This window comes from Hippocampus comes, unplaced genomic scaffold (genome assembly GCF_001891065.2).
Source record: "Hippocampus comes isolate QL1 unplaced genomic scaffold, H_comes_QL1_v1.1 scaffold168, whole genome shotgun sequence".
In the NCBI taxonomy this organism is placed as follows: Eukaryota; Metazoa; Chordata; class Actinopteri; order Syngnathiformes; family Syngnathidae; genus Hippocampus; species Hippocampus comes.
In genome coordinates, this window is record NW_017805955.1 from 892,869 (window position 1) to 920,589 (window position 27,721).

Below are 27,721 nucleotides of genomic sequence, written 5' to 3' on the forward strand. Positions count from 1 at the left end.
CTGTGTTCGGAAAAACAACAACAAACAAAAACAAAATTTCCCCTTTTTTATTGATTTCACTTTGTCTTGCTTTTTTGTGACTAAATTGGTTGTCTTGTCGTCAGTCTTGACTTTTGTGCCAAAACGGAATGTCTGCATCCAAATGTGTGTGTCGGTGTCACCTTTAATCATTCACACAATGCCTCGACATGCTCGCATTTAAATGGAAGACGCTAGAAAAAAAACGACTTTATTTACTGAACAAGCAGACACGGTGGAAACACAAGCAGAGGGGTTCTTTTTTTTTCATACAATGTGCAAAAAGTTATTTATTGAAGTCTATCTGTGTGCGCGCGTATGTGTGTGTGTGTTTATGCTTCTGCTGTACATTTGGTTTCATTTTAAAACACTTAACGTGTCACCGCCATTCATTTTGTAAATAAATCAAATGTGAGATATTAAAAACAGATTTAAAATAATGTTTGGCGGTAATGTTGGCCTTTGTCACGAGGTACTTCGGAAAATCTCGCGAGACGTTCCAGGCTACTCAGTTGCAACATATCTTAAGTGGACAAGAGCAACAAGCTGCATGTCACCTCGTTCATCACATAAAAGGTGAGTGCAATTTTTTTTCAAGAGTTCTTTTATTCATTTATTTCTTTTTAGGTAAGAAAGTGTTATAGTATTCGTGTTTGAATTTTATAGCTGATAGAACCCATTGGGGGAAATTATTTTTAAAAACACAATTTGTGATTTTACCAAATAGATGTAAACAAAGTTGCAAGAAAAAGCATGTGAACAAATGACCTATATTAGAGGATCTGATCATCACCAAAATCAAAATAGACAGTTACCACACAAACTGTTTTTACACGCACTTTTTTTTTTGCATGGCGGGAAAAGTATGGGAACACGAAATTGCTACCCTGTTCTTAATACAAAGTTGTTGTCAGATAAAATCATGGATATGTATAATTGTTGAGTGGTATTACGCTGACTGTTGAGGATCAAATAACATTATGAAATAGGTGTCGTTCCAAAAGGTGCACATTCTTTTTCTCCCAACTGTCGGATGCAGTATTAAGCTTTCCCACAGCCAGCCGCCAGGGGCCGACCAACATCATTTTGTGTCACTTATTTTATTTTATTTTTTGTAACCTCACCTTTTGAAAGCTTAGATCCAATTTCCTGATATAATCCGGTGCAGTTAATCCATTATCAACCAAATAGTTTATGGTCAAATACAATTAAAACATTAATAAACGAAAAAGCAAAACGCCCGCGTTAATTGTTTTAAAGCGCAAGGGCGTTTTAATGGGGATAATAAATCACATTTAAAGCGAAAGCACAACCGAGCGCTGAATCCAGCAGTTATAGGTTGGATTGTGAGCGGAAACATTTCGGGCGTTAGGACCCGGCGGCGTCCCACCGAAGCGACGCGCCGGCCCCGCTGCAGCCAGCGAGAACCAGAGAGCGAGCGGAGCATCTGGAGGAGCTGTGACCGGCGAGGGGAGGCGGAGGACGGGGAGAGAAAGAGAGAGAGAGAGAGAGAGAGGAAGGAAGGCAGGAAGGAGGCTCCGGGAGGACGAGACGAGAGGGGAGGAAGAAAAAAACGGAGGCCCTCTCTGGACGTGGGGGGACATCGGGTAACGTGTTCGATTCCCTTAAGTCCGTTTACGGCCTGGAGAGGGGAGGGTAGAAGGAAGAGAGGCGAGGGGGGCGCCGTGACGGGGTAGCGGAAAAGGAGCACATTTACTAGGCGGAAGGAAGGAGGAGGTGGCTGACTGACTGACTGGCTGGTGGGTGGGTGACATTTGCAAACACTGGACAGCTTGAAGTGAAGAAAAAGATGCACCGCGAATGACCTCGCGAAACGCTGACGAGCAGGGCCTGGAAGAAGAGCCCCCAATCCCGCGGGTCTGATTGCAGCCAGCCCCGCCCCCAATACTTCCCCCACCCCCACCCCATTCCTTCCTATGATCGATGTTACTATATCGGTTAATTTTCAGTGACTGACACCTTTCGTACCCTCCTGTCAGCATCAAAACCGACACGGAGCAAGTGAACGCATCACCTGTGCCATTTTTTTAAAGCACTCGAACGTTCCGTTCCGTTGCACAAGGAATTTTGACTGACACATTTAAAGGTACAGTAATGTGTGCTCGAATACTTGTGCTAGTCCCTAAAAGACATTCAGAAATCCTTCCTGTGCACACTCTCAAAACTGCTGGGTCCAAGGTAATCCACATTGGATGAAATAGCTAACCCAGCACTGGGTCCAAAAGGGGCAGAGCCAACGTTGGGCTATTTACAGCCAGTTCAACGGGTTGAGGATTTGCCCCCAGCATATTGGGTGAAGATTTTGATCCAGAAGGGGTAAAAACTACCAATTCTAAAAAGTTAAACTTCCAGAGCAATGGTTTACCTGGTTATTATCATAATTACCGTTTTCTCAGAAGAAGAAATTTTCTCCTATCGTGGGGTTGCCACACTCTTAAAACTGCTGGGTCAAAAATAACCCAATTTTGGTCAAAAATGTTAACAATGGCTACTTGGGTCAGTTTGACCCAACTTTTTGGGTTATTTTGTACAAAAAAAAAAAAGCTGTGTAAAAAAACTGTTCAAAACATACTGTATCATGTGAATGACTGACACATGTAACACTGCTAGGTCAAAAAGAACTAAATTTTGGACAAAAATTATACTGACTTGTTGTTACTTGGGTCAACTCGAAAGTCCATCGTAAGTCACTTGAGAACACCTGCATATACTTATGCATCAGTCAGTCGAAGGATTTTTAGCCTATAAAGACCTATTCTTAAAAAAAAAAAATCTTTTTATTTTCCAGGAGAGGAGTGAAGAGGGGTCATCTCATTTTTTCAGTTCTTTTTTTTAAACCACTTTTTAGTAAAAAAAAAAAAAAAAAAAAAAATTTGAGTTCACTATCCACCATCTCCCGCCCCGCTCAACATGCCCTCCAATGCCGTTGTGGCTGCATTCAAAAGCTCTGACTCGACGGGAAGCAGGATGGTAAGAAAACACACTCACAAGTGTTTGTTTGTTTGTTTGTTTGTTTTTCCCCGACCTACCTTTTTCAGATGTACGGCCTTTTCACACTGCACTTTGCAACACGCAGGGCGCTGTCAACGAATACATTCGTTGTGAATGTGCTGAGGGGGCGGGACTATGGGATGCTGTGTCGGGATGCAGTGGGAGGGTATTTTCTGTCTGGAGGTGTGCCTCAAAATTAAAAATATTTCACTTATGAATGGCGTCCCGGTGACGTGAGAAAGTGCCTGTTTAAAAAAAAAAAAAAAAAAGGCTTTGTGTCCTCAAAATTTCAAGTAGGGCATTCCAACAAAAATATTTTACATTTTGCGAATGTGGAAATTGTCTTTCCTGCATTTTTAACAAAGAAATAAGAGTTTACTGGAGTAATTGTCCCTTGTATTGTTGCCCAACATATATATCTGATGGAAAACAACTCGACAAATTGGACGGTGGCACGCCAAGGCAGCTCCGTTGCTAGCGTGACTTACCCGTGATGGAGTACTGCCAAAAATGAAATGTTACCGGTTTGTTGTTGTATCTTTTGTCATGTACAATCAATCCAAATTTTACCCGATGACATTACGGTTATGTTGTCGCCGATGGTCACAGCTACAAAAACGACATGGGTGAGCTTCACTGAATGCAAAGGCTGACTTTGACCAAACTTTGATGTGAGAGGCCATCGTTGGCCAAAGTGTAAATCCTCTCACGTAGGGGTTGCTTTTGTTGAACTTTTCTGAAGTTAAAATATTTTTCCGTGGAATTTGATTAAGAGCAGCTGCAAAAGCCTATTTTTGCCAAAACTTGTCCATTGTTGTCCAAATCATGTCTTATCACATTGCACTGGTTTTGTCGAACTTTGTTTGACTTCCTGTATGGGACGCTCTCCAAGTCCCGTATCGTACGCATCGTCGTATGCGATGGCGCCTTGTGACGAGGGCGTTGGCTAGCGTCGAAGAGGGAAGAGGACCTGGCGGGTGAAGGTTGGCGGGGAGGTTTGCGTCCTCTTCCTCCCGCGTTTCCATGACACAGTACAGCCCTTGTTGCCTGGCAACAGCTTTAATCAGCGGCTACTCGGACAGAAATAGTGCACAGTCGGCGCGGTAGTGGTACCCCCGGGCTGCCACACAGCTTCCTGGTGTTTGTTTGTTTTCTCCGCCACCATCTTCCTCCCCCTCCTCCTCCTCCTCATCCTCCTCCTCCAAAACCGGGTTGAAGCCGAGTGTGAAAATGGCGTTTTGTTTGTTGTTGTGCTGACGAGGTCGCCGTGTGGCTGAGGATTGAGTCATCCCGTGCGTAACCTTCAATAAATCTCACGGCATCCCAGCAAAACAAGACGGTCATAAAAAGTCCATACACCGGTTAATTGTGTACTTCTTGCCGTCGAACTGTTACGTCTGTCGCAATTTGTCACTGGCATAGATAGGTCGCCAAAGATGCGCTACTTGTAGGAAATAATAATTAAATCATTACAAATCAACTGTTAAATCAATTTTTTTTTTAAATAGTCGAAGAAAGAATGTTAGCAATGAGCATTTAACATTTGTTTTTTGTATTTTATGAAATCATTTGTCACTTCATTCGAAACATGTTAAGCCAGTGAAAAAAATTGAATGGGTTGTGCTTTTCCCACTCGCGCCAAACGGCGACTTCTCGTTGAAATGATACAATACCAAGCGTACGGTTGTCGTTGACAGGATGACAACGCCACAACGACGGACGCCGAGCCCGCGACGGACGAGGCTCACACCCTGAACGTCGCCGGCAAGCCGGCGCGGAAACGCACGCATCTCACAGTGAGTACGAATACAGTGGTACCTCGAATTACGTACGTCTCTTCATACGAAATGTTCAAGTTACGAAACGCCTCAACAGGAAAATATTGCCTCTTGTTACGAAAGAAATTTCAAGATACCGAAAGTACGGGCTGCTACTCGCAGCTCCGAGTTTCCTGAACGTAACATACTTGGAGCTGCTCTGCCATTGGCTAGCCCCGAGCATCACCACCCGGGCTGGATGGCCCTTCAAATACGAACATGTAATTAACATTTTTGTGTGTAGAAATTTGAGGTGGAAAAAAAAAATTGTAATAATCGTTTTGAATAAGGCTGTAATATAGCAAAATGTGGAAAAAGTGGAGCCCTGTAAAATGATTTTGGAAGCACTGTGTGTGTATGTCACAGATAGAGCAATACTTTCATGAATCATTTTAAGAGCGGACGGCCCGCTAGTCCAGTGGTTAGCGCATCGACCTCACAGTGCAAAGTTTTTCAGAGCCGAGTGTATGTCACAACCTACAAAATATTGTAACATAATGTAAAAAAAAAAAACACAAAGTTCAACGATTATTTGCCAGTGTCATTGATATTGAACATTTTTTCCACTTTTGGAACAACAAAAATGTGTAAAAGGTGCAGGTGCTTGTGAACACTTTACAAATGCACCGCCACAGAAGTCCAACGCTGCAGAAACGTGATTTAACGCCCTCATCCTTTCCCAGACGGGAAGCGTCAGCGGCTCCTTCCAAGATGGCATCCGCGGCCACCCCGGGGCTCTGACGGCCCACTACAACGGCGACGCGAGCGCTCACCTCCGAGGCAGGACGTCGGACGCCTGCGTCCCCAAGTCAGACAGGAGGGAAGCGGAGAACGGGATCCTCAGGGAGCTTTCCTCCTCCTCCTCCACCTCCTCCTCCTGCTCTTCCTCCTCTTCTTCTTCCTCCTGTCGGCCAGATGACGGCGTCCAGCATCCGTGTCCCGGCGAGAGGGACGAGCGGACGGCGCCGCACAAGAAGCGAGGGAGGCGGAAACTGGAGAGACCCACCAAATGTGAGTTGTTAGCGTGACTTCTGGAATGGATGCCAACATGTGGAATCATTTATGAAAATTAAAAATGTGTGCATTGCTATCCTTTTAAAGGCACATTTTAACTCCTCTCATTATGTTATACTCTACGTTTAACAAAAAAAAAAAACCCTAATAGGTTAGTTTGTATCATTGTTTACGTTTATACTGCGAATCAATATTTTTCAATGTTAATATTTTATAATTAGACTTCATTTCTGATTTTTATAGTATAATGGTGAGAAAATATTTAACAGTTCCCAATCCTAATTTTAAAGTTGCGGCTCCTTCCAAGATGGCGTCCGCGGCCACCCCGGGGCTCTGACGGCCCACTACAACGGCGACGCGAGCGCTCACCTCCGAGGCAGGACGTCGGACGCCTGCGTCCCCAAGTCAGACAGGAGGGAAGCGGAGAACGGGATCCTCAGGGAGCTTTCCTCCTCCTCCTCCACCTCCTCCTCCTGCTCTTCCTCCTCTTCTTCTTCCTCCTGTCGGCCAGATGACGGCGTCCAGCATCTGTGTCCCGGCGAGAGGGACGAGCGGACGGCGCCGCACAAGAAGCGAGGGAGGCGGAAACTGGAGAGACCCACCAAATGTGAGTTGTTAGCGTGACTTCTGGAATGGATGCCAACATGTGGAATCATTTATGAAAATTAAAAATGTGTGCATTGCTATCCTTTTAAAGGCACATTTTAACTCCTCTCATTATGTTATACTCTACGTTTAACAAAAAAAAAAACCCTAATAGGTTAGTTTGTATCATTGTTTACGTTTATACTGCGAATCAATATTTTTCAATGTTAATATTTTATAATTAGACTTCATTTCTGATTTTTATAGTATAATGGTGAGAAAATATTTAACAGTTCCCAATCCTAATTTTAAAGTTTATTTTTTTTATTCGTGTCATTTGTGATTTTTAAAAATAGTTTAGTTGTGAGAAACTATTTTAAACTACAGTGTGTGTGTGTGTGTGTGTATATATATATAATGATCAAAATGATATGATTAAAAAAATGAATATATATATATATATATATATATATATATTCATTTTTTTATCATCCAAAATGCGCCTGCATAAAATTTTTTTTTTGTTATTTTAACATTTTTAATCATGAAAACAAAATGTATTTGCGCTCTTTCTAAATTTTCCATAGTGCATGTTTAAAAACTTTTTGTTTTATGATCTAGTTGTATCCAATATAATTTTTTACTGCATTTATAATTTGTAACACTTTAACCCCCCCCCCACCCCCAAAAAAAAAGACTTGCCACATCCTTCCTCATATTTTCCTATAACTACCTGGTTGTAGGAGTGTACATACAAAGAAAGCAATAAATCACGGCGACTCGGTGAGGAGGGAGGCGATGACAGGCCGAGATGGAGATGAAGTGTATCGCGTGCCCACCCGACCCCCCCCCCACACACACACACACACACACACACACAGACACACACACTCTTCCTGAATGTCTTGCTCTCCCTCACTTGCGACCTTGATGAGGAGGAAGAAAAGAAGAAGAAGAGCAGAATAGAGCAGCATAGAGCGCCACCTGGCAGCGAGCCTCCATCGGGACCCCAATTGGCGTTGTGCCCAGAATTGCTCTCCAGCTGCATCCTTTTTTGTGCTCTCTGGTTCTTGGGGGTCTGGAGTTTCAGCCCAAGTTGAATGTCGGGGTGAAAACCTAATCTCAAAACCCTAACCTCGGCTTTGAATCCGAAATCAAAACCCGTAATCCTTTGTTGAAACAAATTCAAAATTATAATTTTTACTTCAAAACCCAGTGCAATTATGAAATGTTAATCAGAAACTGTAACACTGTCTTGAATCCCTAACTCTGAACTCGCTAGCTTGCTCACTCAGTAGCTAATTAGCTCACTTATGATTGCTAATTTGCTAACCTACTCGGTGAGTAAGTCGCTAACTCGCTTTCTCACCCAATTGCTAACTTACTAGCTCACTAACTTGCTGAGTATCTTGATAATTTGCCAACTTACTAGCTCACTAACCCACTTGCTCACTAGCTTACTATTTTGCTCACTAGCCATCTTCTGAGCTCACCATTTTACAAGTTCATTAACTCACTGGGTCACGAACACACAAACTCTCCAGCTCACGAACTCACTTGCTCACGAGCTCGCTACCTCACCAAAAACACAAACTCAGGAACTCACTATTGTTTGCCTGTTACTTTTTTTGGGGTCTTTCTGTCACTCTCAAGGCTACCAAGTGTTTGTCAAGGAAGGGTATGGAAGTTGAGAGGGTTTTTTTCTTGCTTTGTGATTCCATGACCGATAGTGAGTACTTTTAGCAGTAGCGTAATAATTAGTGTTGAGATACAGATTTTTTTTCTTTGCCCCATTATCTATGGGGAAAAAAAGTTGAGGCATTAAAAATACTTACTTGCCACATAGTGTGTTTCTAAAGTTTCTCATCCTAACTCTGCCTTGAAACCCTAGTTTAAGACCCTAACCGTCGCTTCATCCTTCTAAAGCCAAACTTGAAACATTGGCCTAAAATTCTAATTTGAAACCGCAACCCTAGTTTGAAACCCTAATTTCAAACTCTTCACTTTCCCCCACACCCCCAAACCATAATTTGAAAACCTAACTTACCCTTGTTTGAAACCCGATCAGAGGTAAAAATCTTGAAAGCATCTGGGCGCTTCAGACCAGAAGAGGCCAAACGTATTTGGTTTAGCTTTTTGTAGAAATGCCGGCGGAGTAGCAAAGTACAGAAATGGACGACGTGCGGTGGAACTTGTTTTGTCAGCTGCTGTCTCTCAGGGACGAGCGAGACCTCCATCAATCCTAAAGATGATGGTGTTTAAATAAAGCGTCCGGGTAAAAATAAACCAAATGTAAATGTGCAGATGCGGATTGTATTTCCTTGGCCTCGCCTATAATTCATAGAGAGAGATTATACAAGTGAATTGTGCGATTCCAATTTTCCATCCATTTTCTACAGCGCTTGTCCTGAGGGTGGCGGGAAGGATGGAGGTCGCAGCTAACTTTTGCGCAGCGAACCTATGGATCATTTAGATTCCTCACTTAACTCAAGATGACATTTGGCAATGGTGGTAGCTAACAGTTTTTCTTCCTCTGCAGATGTGGAGCACACGGAGGAAGATGACAGCGAAGAGCTTAAGAGCGAGGTAAGAAGACTGCCTTTTGTGATCATTACCATCCCAGGCTACTAGTCAGTTAGCATAGCTTATTTTAAAGACTGGACGGTGGTTGACATTTTGGGATGCCATGGATGAGCTGACCAGTCTGCTTATTCCACATGGATCTCAGGCAACCAAACAATTGAAATAGTTTGGTATAAGGAGTGGAAGCAGGTTATGTTTTGTCAAATGCGATTGAGAAGATGACCAAGAGATGTGCTCGTTCTTTACAAATCCAAGGCTACTAAACAATTAGCATAGCTTAGCACAAAGACTAAAAGCAGGTTCATGCTTTGGGATGTGATTGAGGAGCAGATCCCGAGCTATCAGACCGTTAGCATAGCTTAGCCTCAAGACCAGTTGGGATATGACTTCAAAGCTAATCGATCTTTTCCTTCTCTACCTATTCAGTGCGAACAAGACAGTTAGTGTAGCATTGCACGAAGACAATTAGCTTGTTGATATTTTTGGGAAATGGCTGAAGAGACGACTCAGCTGCTCATTCCGTACAGATCTGGGGCTACTGGCTTATCATAAAGCCTAAAAGCATTTTTGATGTCTTGGTACGCGATTGAGGAGCCAAATGAACTACTTGTTCCATACGTATCTAGAGCTACTAGCCAGTTAGCGTAGCTGAGCTTGAAGACTAAAATCGGGTTGACATTTTGGGGTGCGACCGAGGAGCTGACCGACCTGCTTGTTCCGTATGAATCCTGGACTAGCATAAAGTTATCATAGCTTAGCCTGAAGACAAGAAGAGTGTTGCTACTTGGGGATGCGATTGAGGAGCTGATCAATCAGCTCATTCCGTAAAAATCCAGAGCTACTAGTCAGTTAGCGTAGCTTAGCATAAAGTCTAGAAGCAGTCAGTGGCTCGCGTAACTTCAAACACAACGGTATCCACTGTAAGGAATATCTTCAAACTGAACATGATGTGAAGTGGAATGCCAGATCTTGGCCTTTACGAAAGAAATGGTACCTGGTGAATAAAATGTGGAACGTCAAATACACTTGGGAATTTTTCCACGAATCGTGTCACTGTTGGGGCGGTACAAATCCGCATGCTTTATTTGCGAGAGAATGGAAGAACTAGCTCATTTTTAATTGTTATTTTTTTTTTATCGTTTTTTTTTTTTTTTTTTTTTTTTTTATGTGAACACTCGAAAAACAGGGAGATCGCGGGAGGCTGCGAGGGGGAGTTGGCGGGGAGATCAGCCTTCGTCAGAGGCCCGTGCCCAGAATAACCTTCCAGGCCGGAGACCCTTATTACATTAGCAAGCGGACCCGAGAGGAATGGCTGGCCAAGTGGAAGATGGAGGTGAGTGCCACAGCCACCGCCATCTTAAGGGGGGGGAAAAAAAGTGCAAGGCGGATTTCCATAGACCAGCTGCCAGGGTTTCTAGATGTCGGGCGCTTTACAGCCAAGTGTATTTGATGGCTCATTGGATATCACGAGAAGGTACTGTTGATTTCAGTGAGTTTCCTGGCCAGCGAGGGCTCACATGGTTCCCGCATTTCCTGCCTTTGTGCTCGCAATTGTGTTTGCGGAGGAGGAGAACCAAACTCACATGTAGCTGCGTTGATGTCACGCGCTGGAATGCGTCTCCGGTCCTCTTGTCGTTTTTCGATGGGCGTGGTTGCAGCTTCCTTTGAAGGGAAGCCTCGCTTCATGACAAATTCTCACGCAGTCGGCCTGTCGATGCTCATGTCGTTTGAAAATGTTGACACCGTGCTTCTCAGTGTAAATTAGTCGATATGCATCTGAGACAGGCAGCGCACGGTGGGAAGGTGGTGAGGATGTGTGCTTCACAGTTCCGCTGTTCGGGGTTCTCCAGGAAATTTGGCTTCCTCCCATACTCTCAAAACATTCATGTTGGGTTCATTGAAGACTCTAAATTGCCCTTAAGTGTGAATGGTTGCATAACTGCTTGGTTCGCTAAATGGCCCACTTCGTGGCCATTGGGTGCGTTGACCTATGAGATTTTTTTGTGTGTGTGTGTGTGTGTGTGTGTGTGTGTGTGTGTGTGTGTGCGCGCGCTTCCTGGTTAAATGTCGCTCCCTGTTGTAAAGTGGCTCAACTAGTGTGACTTCATATTTCCATTTCTTCTGCCTTTTGCGACCCCTCCCCCAATACACCGTTCCCCCTACTCAACTCTCCTCAGTGAGCGAGCGCCCGTAAAAACGTCTGGGGGAGGAAATATTGCCAAATTAGCGCGACATACCAGGGTTCCGCAAGTGAATGGCCATGAAATACGAGGCAAGCGAGTCCACTTGGGTTGGGTTTTCCACAACAAGTGGCTCAAGGAGGATGACTGAGCTACAAGCCCAGGACACACATAAACATAAGCGATAACTACACCTCATCATTGATGATAAGTGTTAACCTTTTGAGTTATGCGGGCAAACAAATTTAGCTTTTAGTCTATTGAACCGAACCACATCAATTATGAGCGTCCCTCCATCCGTTACCCGAAGCACTTATCTGCTAGCTTAATGCTAATCCCCAGTGCACTGTAACTAGCATCAACGTTGGGGTAGTTAAAACTCTTCAAGCAATGATGTTTGAACGCAGACAGTGCAGCAACACTTGTAGAGAGACAATATGACAAAACTCGCATTATATTCTTTATCCTTTGTTTTTTTTTGTTTTATCTTGTCCTTCTTGTGCCTGATACTACCTCCTTGGTGGCCAAGGCGTGCCCACCAGAAGTAGCACAATGTGAATGGGTATTGAAAGCATGAAATCATGATGCACAATTATTCCTTTACCATCGATTGAATTATTTTATTTCCTTTTTTTTTTTAATGAAGGGGTGCCTGGAACGAATTAATGTGTCATTGATGAAAGTGAAGTGCCCTGAATACTTTCTTGATGTACGGAATGATTTTATTTCGTTTTTAACTGTTATTTTGGCCACAACCGTATCCTAAAGTTAGAAAATGCAAGGAGGCCACAAGGGTTTTTAAAAATGTGTTTTGCAAGTTTTTAGGCGCCAGGATGCCACTGCATGGCCCACATGGGGGCCGAAGGGGCTTTACCGCACCACAGCCTTTGCATGTTTTTTTTTTTTTTTTTAAATGCGCCTGCTGTTACAGTGGCTCTCCCTCCCCCATTCTTCGCCATGGAAATGACTCCGTGCAGTGCAGATTTTGAAGCGTTTTTGCGGCAAATTCTCAGGCGCTGTGCTCGCAAGACAGCCTCCTCCTGGCCGGCCGCCAGATGCTCGGCGAGTTCTCTCTAGCCAACCAGAAAGGAGTTTGGGCCACCACCTGACCCTGAATTCCCAGACAAAGAAATGTGCATGCCTGTGTGAGTGAGTGGAAGTGAGGGAGCGGGGGGCGGGGGTTGAAAAGAAAAAAAAAAAAAAAGAAAAGAAACCTCCACACTGGCTGGACTATGAGGCTCGTGTTTGGGTAGGTGCACTTGCATTATTTGTTAGCATGCATGGATGGTGATCGACTTGTGTAGAATATGCTGACTGCAGCCATTTGCCAAATGTTGTTGTTGTTCTTGTGTTGTGTGCGCCATCTGCTTGGGAAAGGGAGAATGTGAGCGAGCGTGCGAGCGGGATTCAGTCGAGTTGCTTGGGTGGTGGGAAAGAAAAAAAAAAGTTGTTTCACCCCCACGTGCTGGTCGATACGTGCTGAAACTATTTCCTGTTCCACTGCTGCACCATCTAATGTTTTTGTAGTAGTAGTAGTAGTAGTAGTAGTCACATGCAATACATTCACAATGGATGGAATAGGAAGGAGAGAAAAATCATAGAAGACGTGTAAAAGAAGCATGAGCGTTTCTGTATGGTGGCAGTGAAGTCAACTTGCTTGAAAATAAGGAGCAGTTTGGAAAAGAAATTCTTGATAAAAGAGGCATCAGGCTTTTTTTTTTTTTGCCTCTCCCAGTTGAAGTTTACTGTTAAGCTCAACATAAAACCAAGAGAATTACATGTTGTGCTTTTAAAACAACCTCATCGCATTGTCTTGGGAAACATCGCTTAGCTACATGTTAACAAACACTGCAAAATGCTATTGGTTAAGCATCGATGTTGCGACTTAGGCAGCAGCGGCTGTTTGAACACCAACGGTGAAGCAGCACATGTAGAGATCATTGAACAATACTTTGCAAGCCTACTCGAAGGTCTTTATCCGTAATGAAAAATGACGACGACACGTCCTACCGAGTCACTTAGCAGTACAGGAGTTTAATGGATTAAGAGCTAGCTGTTTGCCAACTAGTTTTCATGAGTGACCAGACACGGCAACGTCGCAGATGTTAACAGCCAATCCGAAATGATTGCCCTGTGGCATTCCGCTTCTTTCTCTACAATCGCGCCATTTGTGGTTCAATAGAAAACTCGATGGAGGGTCGCGGTTTTTCTGTTACTGCATGTCAGTCGATTTGCGGTACTTCATAGAGTTGCCATTTGCATTTTTTTCCCACTTGAGTCACTTTCATCCGCAAATCTCGGTGGCAGCGGTTCTAGGAATGACTTTGCTCCGCGTCACAAGAAGGCGCACTCAGTGACTGCCTTGTTTGACCTTTTTTTGTTTTTCAGCGTTCAGCCACAGGGCTAAGCTGTACGCGAGGCTAACTGCACAGAGCCGTCAAAATCCACGAGCCAAAATGGCTCCCGCTGCATCTTTCCTGCCTGTTGCACTGCAGAGCCCGCAAAGGTCGGACTTCCTTTTGTGCAGCGGCCATGTTTGCACGAGGAAGTTAAAAAAAAAAAAAAAACGTCCTAGCTACGCTACCTGTTTCATCTTCCTGCCGCTGCGGCTTTTTAAGTTCACAGAAAAGGATGCGCGGTGGCATTTTGTCATTTCCGAGGGATTTCCCCCCCCACCTTAGAGTGCTCTGTGTCACCTTTTGAGGCCCCATCGGAGTGAACCCAAGTCGGATTATCAACTCGTCTCAGATCTCTGTGAGAGGCAAAACTCAAAATGGTTAATCCAAATCAGTGGTTCAAATAAGGGTCAGCGTTTCAAATTAGGCTCTTAGGATCGGTTTGGGCGATCAAAAGATGAGCTTTCAAGCCTGGGTTGGGGTTTCAAACAAGGCTCAGGGGTTCATGGTTTGAGATTAGGGTTTCAAAGAAAAGTTAGCAATTGGAATCAGGTTTGGATTGGGTTTCAAACAAGGGTGAGCGTTTCAAATGAAAGTTCCCCGACAAGGTTCGACTTTCAAATTTGGGTTTTAAGCCTTGGTGAAGGTTTCACAGAAGGCTTAGGGTTCTCAATTGGTGGCTTTAAGAAGGGCTAGGCTATGTTGAGACAAGGTTAGGTTTTTAAATTGTCTGTCCTGCCTATTTATTGTCGTGTGTCCCCCGAGTTTATTCGAGGTTCTGAGTGTGAAAACCATCGAGATTGCCTTCATTGTGTCTTTGCTGCTTCTTAACCCCGTTTGGCTTTCAGAAGGGCTCAAGCTAACGTACATTGTTGTCAGGCCCCTGAAAAGGAGACGGAGTCGGGGGAAGTGGGGCTTGAGGCGGGGGGCGGGGGGTCGCATTTACAAGTGGGAGGAAGTTCAGAGACAAAACGGGGCTTCCCATAGGCCAGGGGTGGCCAGATTGTCCATGTAAATATTTCATTCGTAATTAAAAAGGAAAAAATTGTCCTGAAATACTGTTCATTCATTGTCATTTCTTTTGTTAATTACAATCAATCAATTGACCACAATATATACATTTTTCGTGTTTTCCCCCCCTAACCTGAACCCTTCACCCCGATTAATCAACCGGTTAGTTCATTCCTTTTATTTAATACAGTACACGACTCAAAAAAAGCAAACCCCAAAAAAGGTGACGCGTACCTGAAATTGTATTTGGTTGTACGAGCTACTATTTGCTTTGATAATATCATCGAGTCTGTCTGTTTTGGTGCCGGCGGTGCAAGTCTGTGCTGTGATGCACGGGGGAAGCCGGAGCAGCACGCGCAACCGGAGTGCGCCCAGAGGCCCAGCGAGCAAGCAGCACCATGTTGCCCCCCCCCGAGGCTTTGAAGCGGCCAGGCAGGGCTCCACTGCGGATTTTGATAAACCGGCAACGGCCTCTTGATTGAACGGCACGTTTCTACTCCACGGCCAACCTTAAAGGACCAATTTTTTTAGGGGGGGGGGCCCCTGACGCCTGTCTGAGCTTCCCAAATTGCGCAATGTCGGACGTAGAGTCGCATTCATGACAAGTCAGCACAATATGCGGTCGAATTTAGGACAGGGGCTGCGGTTTCAACTGAGGGCTTTCAGAGTTTTAAATGAGGGTTTGACGTTTGAATAAAAGGGTCCAAGCCTGGGTTGTGGGTTAAAATAAAGGCGGGTTTTCAATGAAGACTTACAAGCCACAGCGAGGGTTTCAAATTGGGATTTCAAACCCGGGTCATGGTCTCAAATACAGTAACGGTTTCAGGTTTTAGGTTATGGTCTCAAATGAGGATTTTAATGAATGGTGAGCTCAAGTAAGGCTTTTGGTTTCACCTTAGGGTTTCAACGCCTGGGTTCTGGTTTCAAGCCAAGGTTAGGATTCCAAGTAGTCGTCGTCCTTACCTGTGCTCATCTCTTTGTTCCAGGCAGAGAAAAAGGCCAAACTGATGTCAGCTATGAACACAATAACGGATCCGGACTCAAGCAAGGAACCTGAGATTTCGCCCAGCCAGCGTCTGCCCACTTCCAAAGCGCCTCCGCAGCCGCTACATCAGCCTCCGCAGCAACGCCCGCCTCCAGCGCCTCAGCATCCGCCTCAGCGCCCGCCGCAATCGCAGCCGGCGCAATCGCAACCGTCTCTGCCGCAACAACAAGCGCCTCAACAGCAGCAGCCTACCGATCCGGCCTCACCTACCGTGGCCACCACCCCTGAGCCCGTCGCCATTGCAGGTGGAGACAAGACCTCCCCCAAGGCTGCAGACACCGAACCCGAGTATGAGGTAGGAAGACAACAACCTCGTCTCGCAGCTTTCTATTCTTACTTTTGTCCTCGGGTGACCGGTCGGCCATAAAAAAAAAATACAAAAACACTGTCAAAGGGTGACCAACCAAGCATCTGGTTTTCCAGGGTACAAAAACGCGGGCTTGAGGCAAATAATTTCTAGAAATGGCAGATCCAAAAACTCTGCCACAGGTAATCCTAATCTTTACGAGGTAGAATAACCAGTCTAAAAAGCAAGCCATATTCACAGATGGGGTTTACCAAAACTATCTTGTAGAGACCAGACATCCAGTTTTCCGCCATATAAAAACCAAGAAGTTATTTCTAGATATGGCGTAAACAAAAACCACAGATCCAATTCTACGGGTTGCAGAAACCTTGATTTCCCATGAATAGTTTCCATCAACGTCAAATGTAAAAGAACCGTTGAAGGGTGACCAAGCATCTGCTTTTCGAGGATACAGCCCCCTGGATTCGTGGCAAATAATATCCCAAAATGCCGGGTACAAAAACCTGCCAAAAGATGACCGCACCTTGTCTTTCCGGGGTGCAAAATCCAGGATTCAAAGAAAGTCATTTTGAGCAACAGCATTTATAAAAACTTGTCGCGTGACCAGACACCTGGTTTTCCGGCATCCAAAACCCAGATCGGAATGAATCTGGACTGGCGGATACAAAAGCCTTGTCAACCCGAGACCCCGTTCGAGCCACTTAACATGCCGTCATGTGACATTTGCAGGACGATCGCGGTTTTGGCATCGGCGACCTGGTCTGGGGGAAGCTGCGAGGCTTCTCGTGGTGGCCGGGACGAATTGTGTCCTGGTGGATGACGGGACGGAGCAGAGCCGCCGAGGGGACCAGATGGGTCATGTGGTTCGGAGACGGCAAATTCTCAGTGGTGACTATTTCCTTTTTGTCCCAACTCTCGACATTTGGAGCGAGTTTCGTGGAGCGCTGGTCACGTGAACGTTTTCCACCTCTTCTTTTTCAGGTTTGTGTTGAGAAACTCTTGCCCTTAAGTTCCTTTAACAATGCCTTTCACCAGCCAACTTATAACAAGCAGCCGATGTACAAAAAAGCAATCTACGAGGTGCTACAGGTAAACGCCGACAAAAAAAGTGCATGTGCAACATTGTCAGCAATAACTATGATGAAATCAATGGTTGGCCTTTCGAATCTGGGTTGCAAATTCATATGAGGGATGCAGTTAGAAGGGTGGGTTTGAGTTTCACTGTCGGGTTTGAAGACAAGGTCAGGATTTCAAGTCAGGCTTCGGATTTCAAATCAAAGTTTCAGGCCCGCGTTACATTTTCAAACAAAGTTGAGGGTGTTCAAGTAAGGATTCGAACCAAGGTGGGGATTTCAAGGGCGGGGTCTGAAATTTTGGTTTTATATATTTTATTTGATTTATCTATTTATTTGGACATTGAGACAGTGCAGATTAATCAACACAAGAATAAATAAACAGTGTAAATGCGCCAAACCTAGCATAAATGCTAGTTTTCGGCCGTCGTCCCAAAGGCAAGTTTCTAAAATGGCACAGTGAGACACATAAAACTTTAAGACCACAATGACAGAAATAAAAACCAAGTAGGTCATGAAAGAAACAATACAAACAGTTGCAATACTCAATTACAAGACAAAAGACCAGGACAGACAAATCGCTGAGAACTACAAATTGGTTGGCCAGTCAAAATTTTCAGCAGGGGTTTACGATTTCACGTTTGCATGTCAAGGCTGGGATTGGCCTTCAAACATGGCTTAGTGGTTGACATTCGTGTTTCAAGCTTAGATTCTGGTGTGAGTTCATTTCGTCTTCATCCTCATCCTCAAATCCTACAACTTGTTCCGAGCAACGTGTGAGCCGCAGGGACGGGCTTATTTGCGCCTTTGTGCTGTGAACTGTGATCCCAGGTGGCCAGCGGACGGGCAGGCAAAGCCTTCGCGCTCCGTCCGGCCAGCGACCACAGCGATACTTCCAAATCTGTGGAACTTCTAAACAAGGAGATGATCCAATGGGCTACGGCCGGGTTTCAGCCGACCGGTCCCAAAGGCTTGGAGCCGCCGGAGGGTAAGAACAAGAACCAGAAGGCAAAGTCGAGTTTTTGTAGCTTTCAAGCCAGGGTTAGGGTTTCACATCTTAGTTTCATTCCTGGGGTTGAGGCTTCTTACCCCGTGAAGGAATGAAGAATGGTTTGCTCCATGTTGAACCCCGCAGAGGAGCGCAACCCGTACAAGGAGGTCTACCCGGAGATGTGGGTGGAACCAGAAGCCGCCTCCTACACACCGCCGCCGCCGCCTGCTAAGAAGCCTCGAAAGAGCAGCCAAGAGAAACCCAGGGTCAAGGACATCATCGACGAAGGAACGCGAGGTTAGAGTTTAGTTTCATGCAAATTGTCACCACACCTCTTATACTGAGTCCTGTGGCGTACCGCAGGGATGTCTTCTAGACCCTTGCCTGCTTCTGACTCACATAAACGTTTTCCAATTTTCTGGCCGCCTTTTGTAGGGCCTTAAGTTCCGGAATATGCCTCAGTTTTTCAAATCGACAGTGCAGAGAATTCACAAACATATATTATGATTTAGTTACTGGTTTGGTCTCTCACGTGCCGTGTTAAGGAATGCGGGAGGCGAGCCTACACCGCACGCAGGCTGGTGTCTCGTTGGCTGCAAAGCGCAAGCTGCACGTGATCATTTTCTTTAATCGACAACGAAAGGCATTGATCGCGAGCCGACGATCAATTGGAGCCCCGCTAGTTTCAAGTTATGGGTTTTAATCAAGGGTTAGGGTTCCAAGCCAACGTTGGGGTTTCTAACCCGGGGGGTCAGGCTCTCAAACAAGGGTTAGGGTTTCAAATTAGGGTGTAAAGCCTAAACACCATTTCCGCCAATCAACGTGAAGTGGTGCGGAGTTGTCTGTCATGACAGGACGCACTAAAAAGCCCCACGCCCAAAATCGAACCACATCCAACAGACCGCGACGATGTCCCATTGCTATTTCAGAGCGACTCATCTACGAAGTCAGACAAAAGTGCCGCAGCATCGAAGGTAAGTCAGGCAAACCGTCACGTGCGCGTCGCTTGTCGTCGTCGTACCCCTTGACATTGTCAATCCACTCCGCACGCAGACATCTGCATCTCCTGCGGGAGTCTGAATGTTAGCCTGGAGCACCCGCTCTTTGCGGGAGGAATGTGCCAGGGCTGCAAGGTGAGACACTCGGCGCCAACTACTGGCCACTTCCAAATCCTGCAGCCCGTACGAGTCACTCCCCTGCCCGTCGCCGATGCGGTATTTTTCAGAACTGCTTCCTGGAGTGCGCCTATCAGTACGACGACGACGGCTATCAGTCGTACTGCACCATCTGCTGCGGCGGACGGGAAGTGCTCATGTGCGGGAACAACAATTGCTGCCGGTAAATTGTGACGCACCGCGATGTCCTCTACGAGTACAGTGTTACCTCTACTTACGAACGTCTCTTCATTCGAAACTTTCAAGTTACAAAACGCCTCAGCAGGAAAATATTGCCTCTTGTTACGAAAGAAACTTCAAGATACGAAACGTAAAAATACATTATGGTCTGCTACTCGCAGCTACGAGGTTCCTGAACGCAACATACGTATAGCTGCTCTGCTATTGGCTATTACCGGCATCCCATTGGCTAAGAGGGAACGGATTAGGGCATTCACATGGAAAACGTGTCTCTACTTACAAAAATTTCTAGTTCAGAAATTTCTTCCAGACCCAATTAATTTCGTAAGTAGAGCTACCACTATAAACAGTGCCGATATGGGGTGGGTGCACCGTCGGGCCCAATGGATCCTGATTTTTTTTTTTTTGGCAGAATAAAAATCTGATAACCGATTAATCGGACGATTAATGAAAAAAATATAGGAGTTTTTTTTTTTTTTTTTTAAATTGTGGTTCCCTCAAGCTACCAACAAAGATATGAATTACAGGCAGAACGTGAGACGGCTTAACAATGCCCGCATCCTTGAAGCATTTCATAAAAATGTAACAAAAAATCCCAGGTGCTTCTGTGTGGAGTGTGTGGACCTCCTGGTGGGCCAGGGCGCCGCCCACGCCGCCATCAAGGAGGACCCGTGGAACTGCTACATGTGCGCTCCCAAGGGGGCGTACGGCCTTCTGGAACGTCGCCCCGACTGGACCTGCCGCCTGCAGCATTTCTTCGCCAACAACCACGACCAGGATTTCGTAAGTGACACGCGCCGCGGTGGCCCGCGATTGTGCCGGTGTGATGGATGGATGGATGATCAAGTCTCACCACGTGGTTTTATTGCAAGCATTTGATGCGTACGGTAAGTATTTGACATTATTTGCTGTCATGCGCCGTTGACATGAAATGCGGGAATCATAACACAACATTGACGTCATTTGCCATCAACTGTTTTTTTTGTTTTCCTTTGTCAATGTTGTCAAATGTAAAATTGTGACACTGCTCATTGTAAAGACGTTATTTTGCCATCCGTGGCACATTTTCAACATTGTTCGTGGTATTTTATCGAAGAAAACAACTGTTCATCGTCACCGGTGTGAAAAAAAAAAAAAAAATCTTCTTTTCTGCGCTTTCTCACCCGAAAGAAGTGATTTGCATGAAACCACCGCAAGATTTACACGTGGTAACGGCGCGTTCTCGCATTGTGCCACAGCAACCGGCAAAGCTTTACCCGCCCATCGGGGTTGAGAAGAGGAAGCCAATCAGAGTCCTGTCGCTCTTCGACGGGATTGCAACGGGTAAGACGCGCACGCAATTTTTTTTTTTTTTTTTTTCCTCGTTGATCCAAATGCTTCTGGCGGATTGCCCGCCAAAAGATTTTGTTGCCCGTTGAAATGTATTCGCCGGCGGGGACGTGGGGTGGATGCCCTTTTTACGCGCCTGCTTTTGCTGCATAAGCGCTGACGGACCTTCTTGCGGTGCAGGGCTGCTGGTGCTGCGCGAGCTGGGCATCCGGGTGGAGCGCTACGTGGCCTCGGAGGTGTGTGAGGACTCCATCACGGTGGGGCTCGTCCGGCATCAGGGCCGCATCATGTACGTGGGTGACGTCAGGAACGTCACGCGCAAGCACGTGAGTTTGTCCCATTCCGACTTTTGGCAAGTTTTTTTTTTTTTTTAATGGCATGATTGAGAATTTTGTTCGCGGTAGTGTAAAAAAAATAGCATCAAAGCAATAGTTCTGCTTAAAATGCATCCTTTCACAAAAAGCTCTTTTCCTCAGAAATTCCATTGGAAACGATTATTTTGCAAGAAAATATTCAACAGCTGTTTACTAAAGAATGGTCATTGGTAGATTTTTTTATTCCTGATAAAAGAAGAGTGTTCAGGGTTTCTTTTGGTCGGTTCTACGCTGATATAGCTCCAGAACTCGATTTTCTGTCAGCCTTTGAAATGTCCAAAATGGCTGCCACCGACTTTCCCAATTTGAGGCAAATGGCTGCCGTTAAAGAGTTCAATTATGTGGTGTCGTGTGTCCTGAAAGTTATCTGCTGTCCGTGTGTCTTCACTCTGCAGATCCAAGAGTGGGGTCCATTTGATCTGGTCATAGGCGGAAGTCCATGCAACGACCTCTCCATCGTCAACCCCGCGAGGAAAGGCCTTTACGGTGGGTGGAAAAGCGCTTCGTCACATTTCGCTCTTGCTCAATCCGCAAAGCATCGTTGACGTCTGCGTGGACCGTGCGGCCGCAAAAGAGGGCACGGGCCGCCTGTTCTTCGAGTTCTACAGGCTGCTGCACGAGGCTCGGCCCAAGGCCGGGGAAGAGCGGCCTTTCTTTTGGCTCTTCGAAAACGTGGTGGCCATGGGCGTCAGCGACAAGAGGGACATTTCTCGCTTTCTGGAGGTACGCTCTCCCAATCACCGGCACCCACACGATTTGCCCCTATTACGTCATCTGGTGTGCCTCGGGGAAATAATCACCAGTACCAAACAATAGACTGACGCCCCCTAGTGGCACCAGATATTAGCTGTACCCACGGTCCAAGCTGAGCCAACGCGCTCCACCAACAGCAATTAATTACAAAAACATTTTTAGTTACAAACATATATTGAAACAATTATGTACGGGCATCCCCCCCCCCAAAAAAAAATCTTTAGCATTTTCACAAATTCCCATTGTAAACCTGCTTAACAAACTAACATTTAATCCCCCCAAAAATGATTTTTTTTTTGAATGTCCCATATCAAAGTGGCCTTCAAAATGTCACAGTGTCAAAGTTGTAACTTAAAATGTTCTTTCCTGACATATTTTGTTGTTTTTTTTGTGCGTGTGTTGTCATTTTCGTCCGATCGTCAGTGCAACCCGGTGATGATCGACGCCAAGGAAGTGTCGGCCGCCCACCGCGCCCGCTACTTCTGGGGTAACCTTCCTGGCATGAACAGGTCGGTGGGTGAATGGTGAGGGAAATCATCCACGTGGACTCAAACACGAAGCCGGGATTGTTTAGATAACCTTAGTTGCCATTTTTATGATTTCACACACTTGTTGTGACGCTTTTGCCAAGACGAGCCACGACGCCCGTAGTCCCGCAAGCGGGCTGCCCGCTGAACACGAAACTGGAAATGAGGCTCGGTGATTGTTTGCTTTCCATTGAACGGTCTTAAGCTAAACCGCTTCCTCCTCAGGCCTCTGACGGCCATGCGCAATGACAAGTTGGACCTGCAGGACTGCTTAGAACACGGCAGAACCGCCAAGGTGTGCCATCGCGTGATAGCCGGACCCTCGGCGCGGACATTTTCGCGCGGCCCCAAAACCTCTCGCTTTCTTTGTCTTGTTTGTCAGTTTGACAAGGTGCGGACCATCACCACCCGGTCCAATTCCATCAAGCAGGGCAAGGACCAGCACTTCCCCGTCTTCATGAACGAGAAGGAGGACATACTGTGGTGCACCGAGATGGAGAGGCAAGCGTCAACCAATCTCTGAACAACCAAAACTGCATTTTATGACCGACCGAACCGACCGCGTCATTCCCATGAAATCTTAAATCAGGCGTGTCCATGAAAAACGATACCTTCGGTTTCTAATCGAATGGCTGTCATTGATGTTCTGCCTGTCAATGCTCTTTACCTCACCGACGGGTGAAACTTTGTTTTATTGATGCTTTTTTTAATGAATTACAGCATAAATTGTTTGTAAACACCAAATTCACAATCGAAAACACGTTTTCTCGCATTTTTCTGGCAAAGTTGATCAAACAGTATCAACAGGGGTGGACAAAATGCACTTCGAGTACTACATTTGCGTTATTCAAATGAAAAAAAGTGCCTGCTTGGTACTGAATCTATGTAATTATTGTCACTGTTGTACTGCCAACACTCGGTGTCTATAAACAATCAAAGTGACAAAACGAGATTCACCCCATCATCTTTATCTTCGACTCAAAAGCTGTGCTGATCATAAATCCAAACCCATGTAATGGCGCCGTCTACCTGTTCGTCATAAAAGCGGTTTCATATTGACAAGCCGGGCTCGGCCCTTTTCCGTGTCGAGTCGTTGCAAAACGTACTTGACGAATATATCCAGCAGTGGCAGTGAATGGTTTGATCCTGTTTGATGATGTGTTTGGCTACGGTATGCTCATTATTTTTTCTTTTCCAGAATCTTTGGCTTCCCGGTCCACTACACGGATGTGTCCAACATGAGCCGACTGGCCCGGCAACGTCTGCTGGGACGGTCGTGGAGCGTTCCCGTCATCCGCCATCTTTTTGCACCACTCAAAGATTACTTCGCCTGCGTTTGAGCGCCCCCTTTTGACAGCCCTTTAAGCGGCGTCAGAGCCTTGAGCCTCCGAGGTTTCCCGCTCGGAATTCTCTTCAGTGTAGACTTCCCATGTTCTATTTGTTATTCTTATTTATTTTATTTTTTTTAGCAGTGTTATTATCGCCTTGATTTAGGTTTTCTTTTTTTTTTTTTTTGCGTGAGCTATACTTGAGACTATGCTTTCGGAGAAGAGCTAAACATGGGGTGACCGTACTGTACTTTTTTTAAAATTTTTTTTTTGCCTAGCTTCTGGCGTAAAGGGAGCTCTCCGAATCCAAAAAAACAAAACAAAACAACAAGATCACATATACCTCGTCGTTTACAGCTTCTGAAGGTAATACAAAAAAACAACAAAAAAAAAAAAAAGGTACTACTACTACTACTACTACTACTGTAATATGGCTCCAATGCCATGGTGCTCCGCAATGGCGGGAAACGTCGTCAACTGAGCTCTTTTGCGTTAAAAAAGACAACGAGAAAAACAAAGAAATAAGCGTTGAGGACTTCTGTGCTTTTTTTTTTTTTTTTGCCGCTTTTCTACAAAGTTCTTACTGGTGCTCTCTTGTTCACAACTCGCCTTCCAGAAGGGCACAAACTAAGCTAAGTGACAATGTTTCCCGCCGTTGGAAAAAAATTAATAAATAACGTCGTGTTCCATACTGACTGACGACATTTACTGTACATTTAGCGAGAGGTGAGGGGAAAAAAAGAAAACAAACAAAAAAAAAACCCCAAACCTCGACAACATGGTGCGGCTTCACAAAAAGTCCTTCTACCTTTTTATAGCAATTTTTTGGTGTGCTGTTGTATCAACATTATAAAAGCACTTTTATACTTTCCTTTTTTTTTTTTTTTTTGTTTGTATTTGAATTTTTTTTTTTTTAATCAAGGTGGAAGTGATTTGTTTTACAATAAGGCGAACTACCCTGGCGCAATACTTTTTTTGTAGACAGTAAGGCTGTGCCAATAGTCTGGGGAGGGAGCGGGTCATTTCTTTTTTTTTTTTTCCTTTAAATATGTGAAAAACGTTCTTGTAGGACGCGATGTATAGTCAGACGCCCCTCCTTCTTTGTTGTAAAGCGGCGATAAATATACGTGGAGTGTAGAACCGCCCAGGTTTTATTAAGATTGTAATTGTGCATTTTATATGAATCAACCGTGCTTAAACGCACCCCCCCCTTCCACCACTATCCCCACAAAAAAAAAAATCCAAACAAAGTTGACTGCCTAATGTTGGTTGAATTCTGAATTGTAAAGAAAAAAAATTGTTCATAATTCAATATTTTGTGGTTGGGAGAAGAATCAGCCAGGGGACAAAAAAACAAAGTAAATGTGTAACGATTATTTCTGATGCAACCTTTGGTCGGCCGTCTATTTCGGAATCCGTTGTAGGAAATATTTGAAAATCATGGACAAAATTCAGCGAATAAATTCCATTGGATTGTACACTCCGAGTTAAATGTGGAGCTGGTAAACCAAAACACACGTCGGATGGGGAGGAATGTGGAGCTAAATGTGTCATTATTATATCAGGCGCCCCTCCGGCACTGCTCTCATGCGTCTTTCCTTTGGGGGTACCTGGCAAAAACATTTTGTTTTGTTCTGTTTAATTCACAGCGTTTCACATGAAGATGGACAAAATTAGCCGGCGAAAGTATCGTAACACTTGGTGCGCCCCTATCTCGTCAACCAAAACAAAAATGTCAAACAAAGCCCATTTTGTACATAGCGGTGAAAATTTTTATTTTACATTTATTTGGTTTAAAAAAAAACAATGAATATTTCTTGCCCCTGGCAAGGCACTTGCGCACCTCAATTTTGAGATCCATCGTGAAATGTTTTTTTTCTTCCTTTTCAATAATTTAACGTCAACGCAATTAGGAAAATTATCTGGTGGAGTCGGCGCACCCCCAACCTGTAAACTAAGCCAATTTAACCCAAAGTATGTCAAATGTATCTCCCACAACATAAAATAGATAAAATGTATTTTGTAGTTCGTTTGTTTAATTGCTTTTTAATCTGGGGGATGTTCCGGGGGTGTGCACAATCGCGATTCGAGATTCGGTTTCAGTCTCCTTGTTATAAAATGTCAATGCATCTTCGATTTTAATTCATGTTTTATATTCACGCCACATCTTCAGAGTTGGCGCACCACCAAATCCACCTCGACGACCCCACCCCCAATAAAATCCGAACAAAGTGTGTTAAGTGTACAGTTACAAACAATTTTCTGTCGTGGAAAAGCGCACCTGCCAACTCGCACACCCACATGGGTGAGCGAACGCACCCCAGTTCTGGACCAGGGGTCATCGCGTGGCACATATCGACAACCTAACCAACCGATGGATAATTTTGTATTCCTTTTTGTAATGTAGGGACGACTTCCGAAATCCACACATGAAAGCCCCAGCCGGGCTTCGAACCCAGAACCACAGAACTGCAAGGCAGACATGTAAACCACAAGTACACTGTTGCCACCTCCATGTACGGAAATAAGCGAGTAAATTCTCTTGATGGTAAACGGTGGAAAAGCTTAGCTAAACATGGAGGGATTTAAGCGTTGGCTTGTCAAAACGAAAAACTGACAAAAGTATATTAAAAAAAATGTTTAGCATATCTATTTAAAAGATTTTAACTCAATCTCTTAATGTAACTCAGTTCTTAAGTGACCTTACCGCCATCCGTTTCCTCACTTGCCACGAAACTTCCGTCGTCTTGTGTTTGTACATTTTTGTACAGAAACGTCGTCGTTTTTGTTTTTTTGTCCCTGCTATTGGATGGAAATGTACAAATGTAATTCTTGGTTAATATATAATCAATTGGGTGTTTTTTGGGGCGGGGGGTGTTTTTAAAAGAAAAAAAAAATCATGTGATGAATTTTGATTGCGATCTAGATGTAGTTTGGTCCAGTGTTTCCCAACCTTTATTATTAGGAACATTTCACTTCAAACCAAAACGTCACAAAAACTATATCGTGTTCCAATAAATAATTTCTCATCGTAATTAACTCAGAAAATTATTGCGTACCAAATATGGGCGGGCACAAATGGGCAAAAGTTTAATTGTATCTTCCTTCTGCCATCGAGCGAAAGAGCATTTCACTGTTCTGCCTCTCACGAGACATCACATAGAAAGGTGACCAAAGATTTGTGGTCAACTAATCATAATTTGCGGACCAATTATGTGAAATTGAAGAATTTGTCTTGGTTGGAAATCACTGGTTTAGTTGCTATTTTCCGCACGCGAAGTTGAGCGACTTGGCGGGCACAGCCCAACCCCGGCGCCATGTTGTTCAGGCTTGTCACGGAGCAACTGTCGCGAGTTGCTTTTCCCACTTTACGGCATCTATAAATATGAATTTTGTTCTTCTTGTTTTAGCAGACAAACGATTATTTGATGTAACTATATTAACAAAAGGCATTTTAACTTTGACGGGAAGAAAAAAAATGTTTTCTTACGTTGTTTTAGACTTTTAGAGGATTGCTGTAGTCGGTGCATATTTGTGGGACAGTTGTGAGAAAGGAAAAAAAAAACGGCAGCGCGATGTATCGATGCGCTTGTTTTCTCCCCCGAAATTCCGCGCGGTGAACTTCTCCCCATGTCTGTTTTTGAAATGTTTGATTCACATCACTGGTCAAGGCGAGTCGCCTTTGAAACCGTCACTGTTGTTTATAGCCGATGTGCTTTTTTCGCCCCCTTTGGAGTTCAGTTCTGACAGCAAATGTAGCACTCAGAGCTTCACACACACAAAAAAAAGTTACGTTTCGTGTCCAGAGAGAAGCTAAAGACTCCGTATGTAATTGTGCTGGAGAACACTTGAATAAACGTATTGGTTTTGTTTTTGCTTTTTGTTGATTTGTGAAAAAAAGTGTATGTTTTGTGTCTCTCTGTACACACATCATGCAAAACATTGAAACTTAAAGCATTGTTTTATTTTACGTCCCCATCAGCTTGTTAGTGGCCATTTTTACCCAGCTTCAGACTTAGTGTT

The 27,721-nt window shown here is 44.7% G+C and overlaps 1 protein-coding gene across 5 annotated transcripts; it reads left to right on the forward strand.

The window, feature by feature from the left end:
- The first annotated feature begins 1,397 nt into the window (after nt 1-1,397).
- On the forward strand, nt 1,398-27,573 carry dnmt3ab (DNA (cytosine-5-)-methyltransferase 3 alpha b). 5 transcript variants are annotated; one of them, XM_019890445.1, is made up of 23 exons: nt 1,398-1,625; nt 2,828-3,009; nt 4,728-4,826; nt 5,531-5,858; nt 8,986-9,032; nt 10,216-10,362; nt 15,603-15,956; nt 16,698-16,856; nt 16,950-17,057; nt 17,873-18,029; nt 18,177-18,329; nt 18,962-19,006; nt 19,086-19,165; nt 19,258-19,370; nt 19,987-20,170; nt 20,626-20,710; nt 20,897-21,042; nt 21,486-21,576; nt 21,665-21,813; nt 22,267-22,367; nt 22,596-22,665; nt 22,753-22,871; nt 23,569-27,573. In XM_019890445.1, the coding sequence occupies exons 2-23, from the start codon at nt 2,950-2,952 to the stop codon at nt 23,708-23,710; spliced, it is 2,937 nt and encodes a 978-aa protein (XP_019746004.1). In that variant the 5' UTR covers nt 1,398-1,625; nt 2,828-2,949; the 3' UTR covers nt 23,711-27,573. The 5 variants fall into 5 exon arrangements, with proteins under 5 accessions (XP_019746004.1, XP_019746006.1, XP_019746007.1 ...); XM_019890447.1 differs by having other exon boundaries at nt 22,267-22,352; XM_019890446.1 differs by lacking the exon at nt 1,398-1,625 and adding an exon at nt 1,645-2,125.
- Nucleotides 27,574-27,721: the final 148 nt, after the last annotated feature.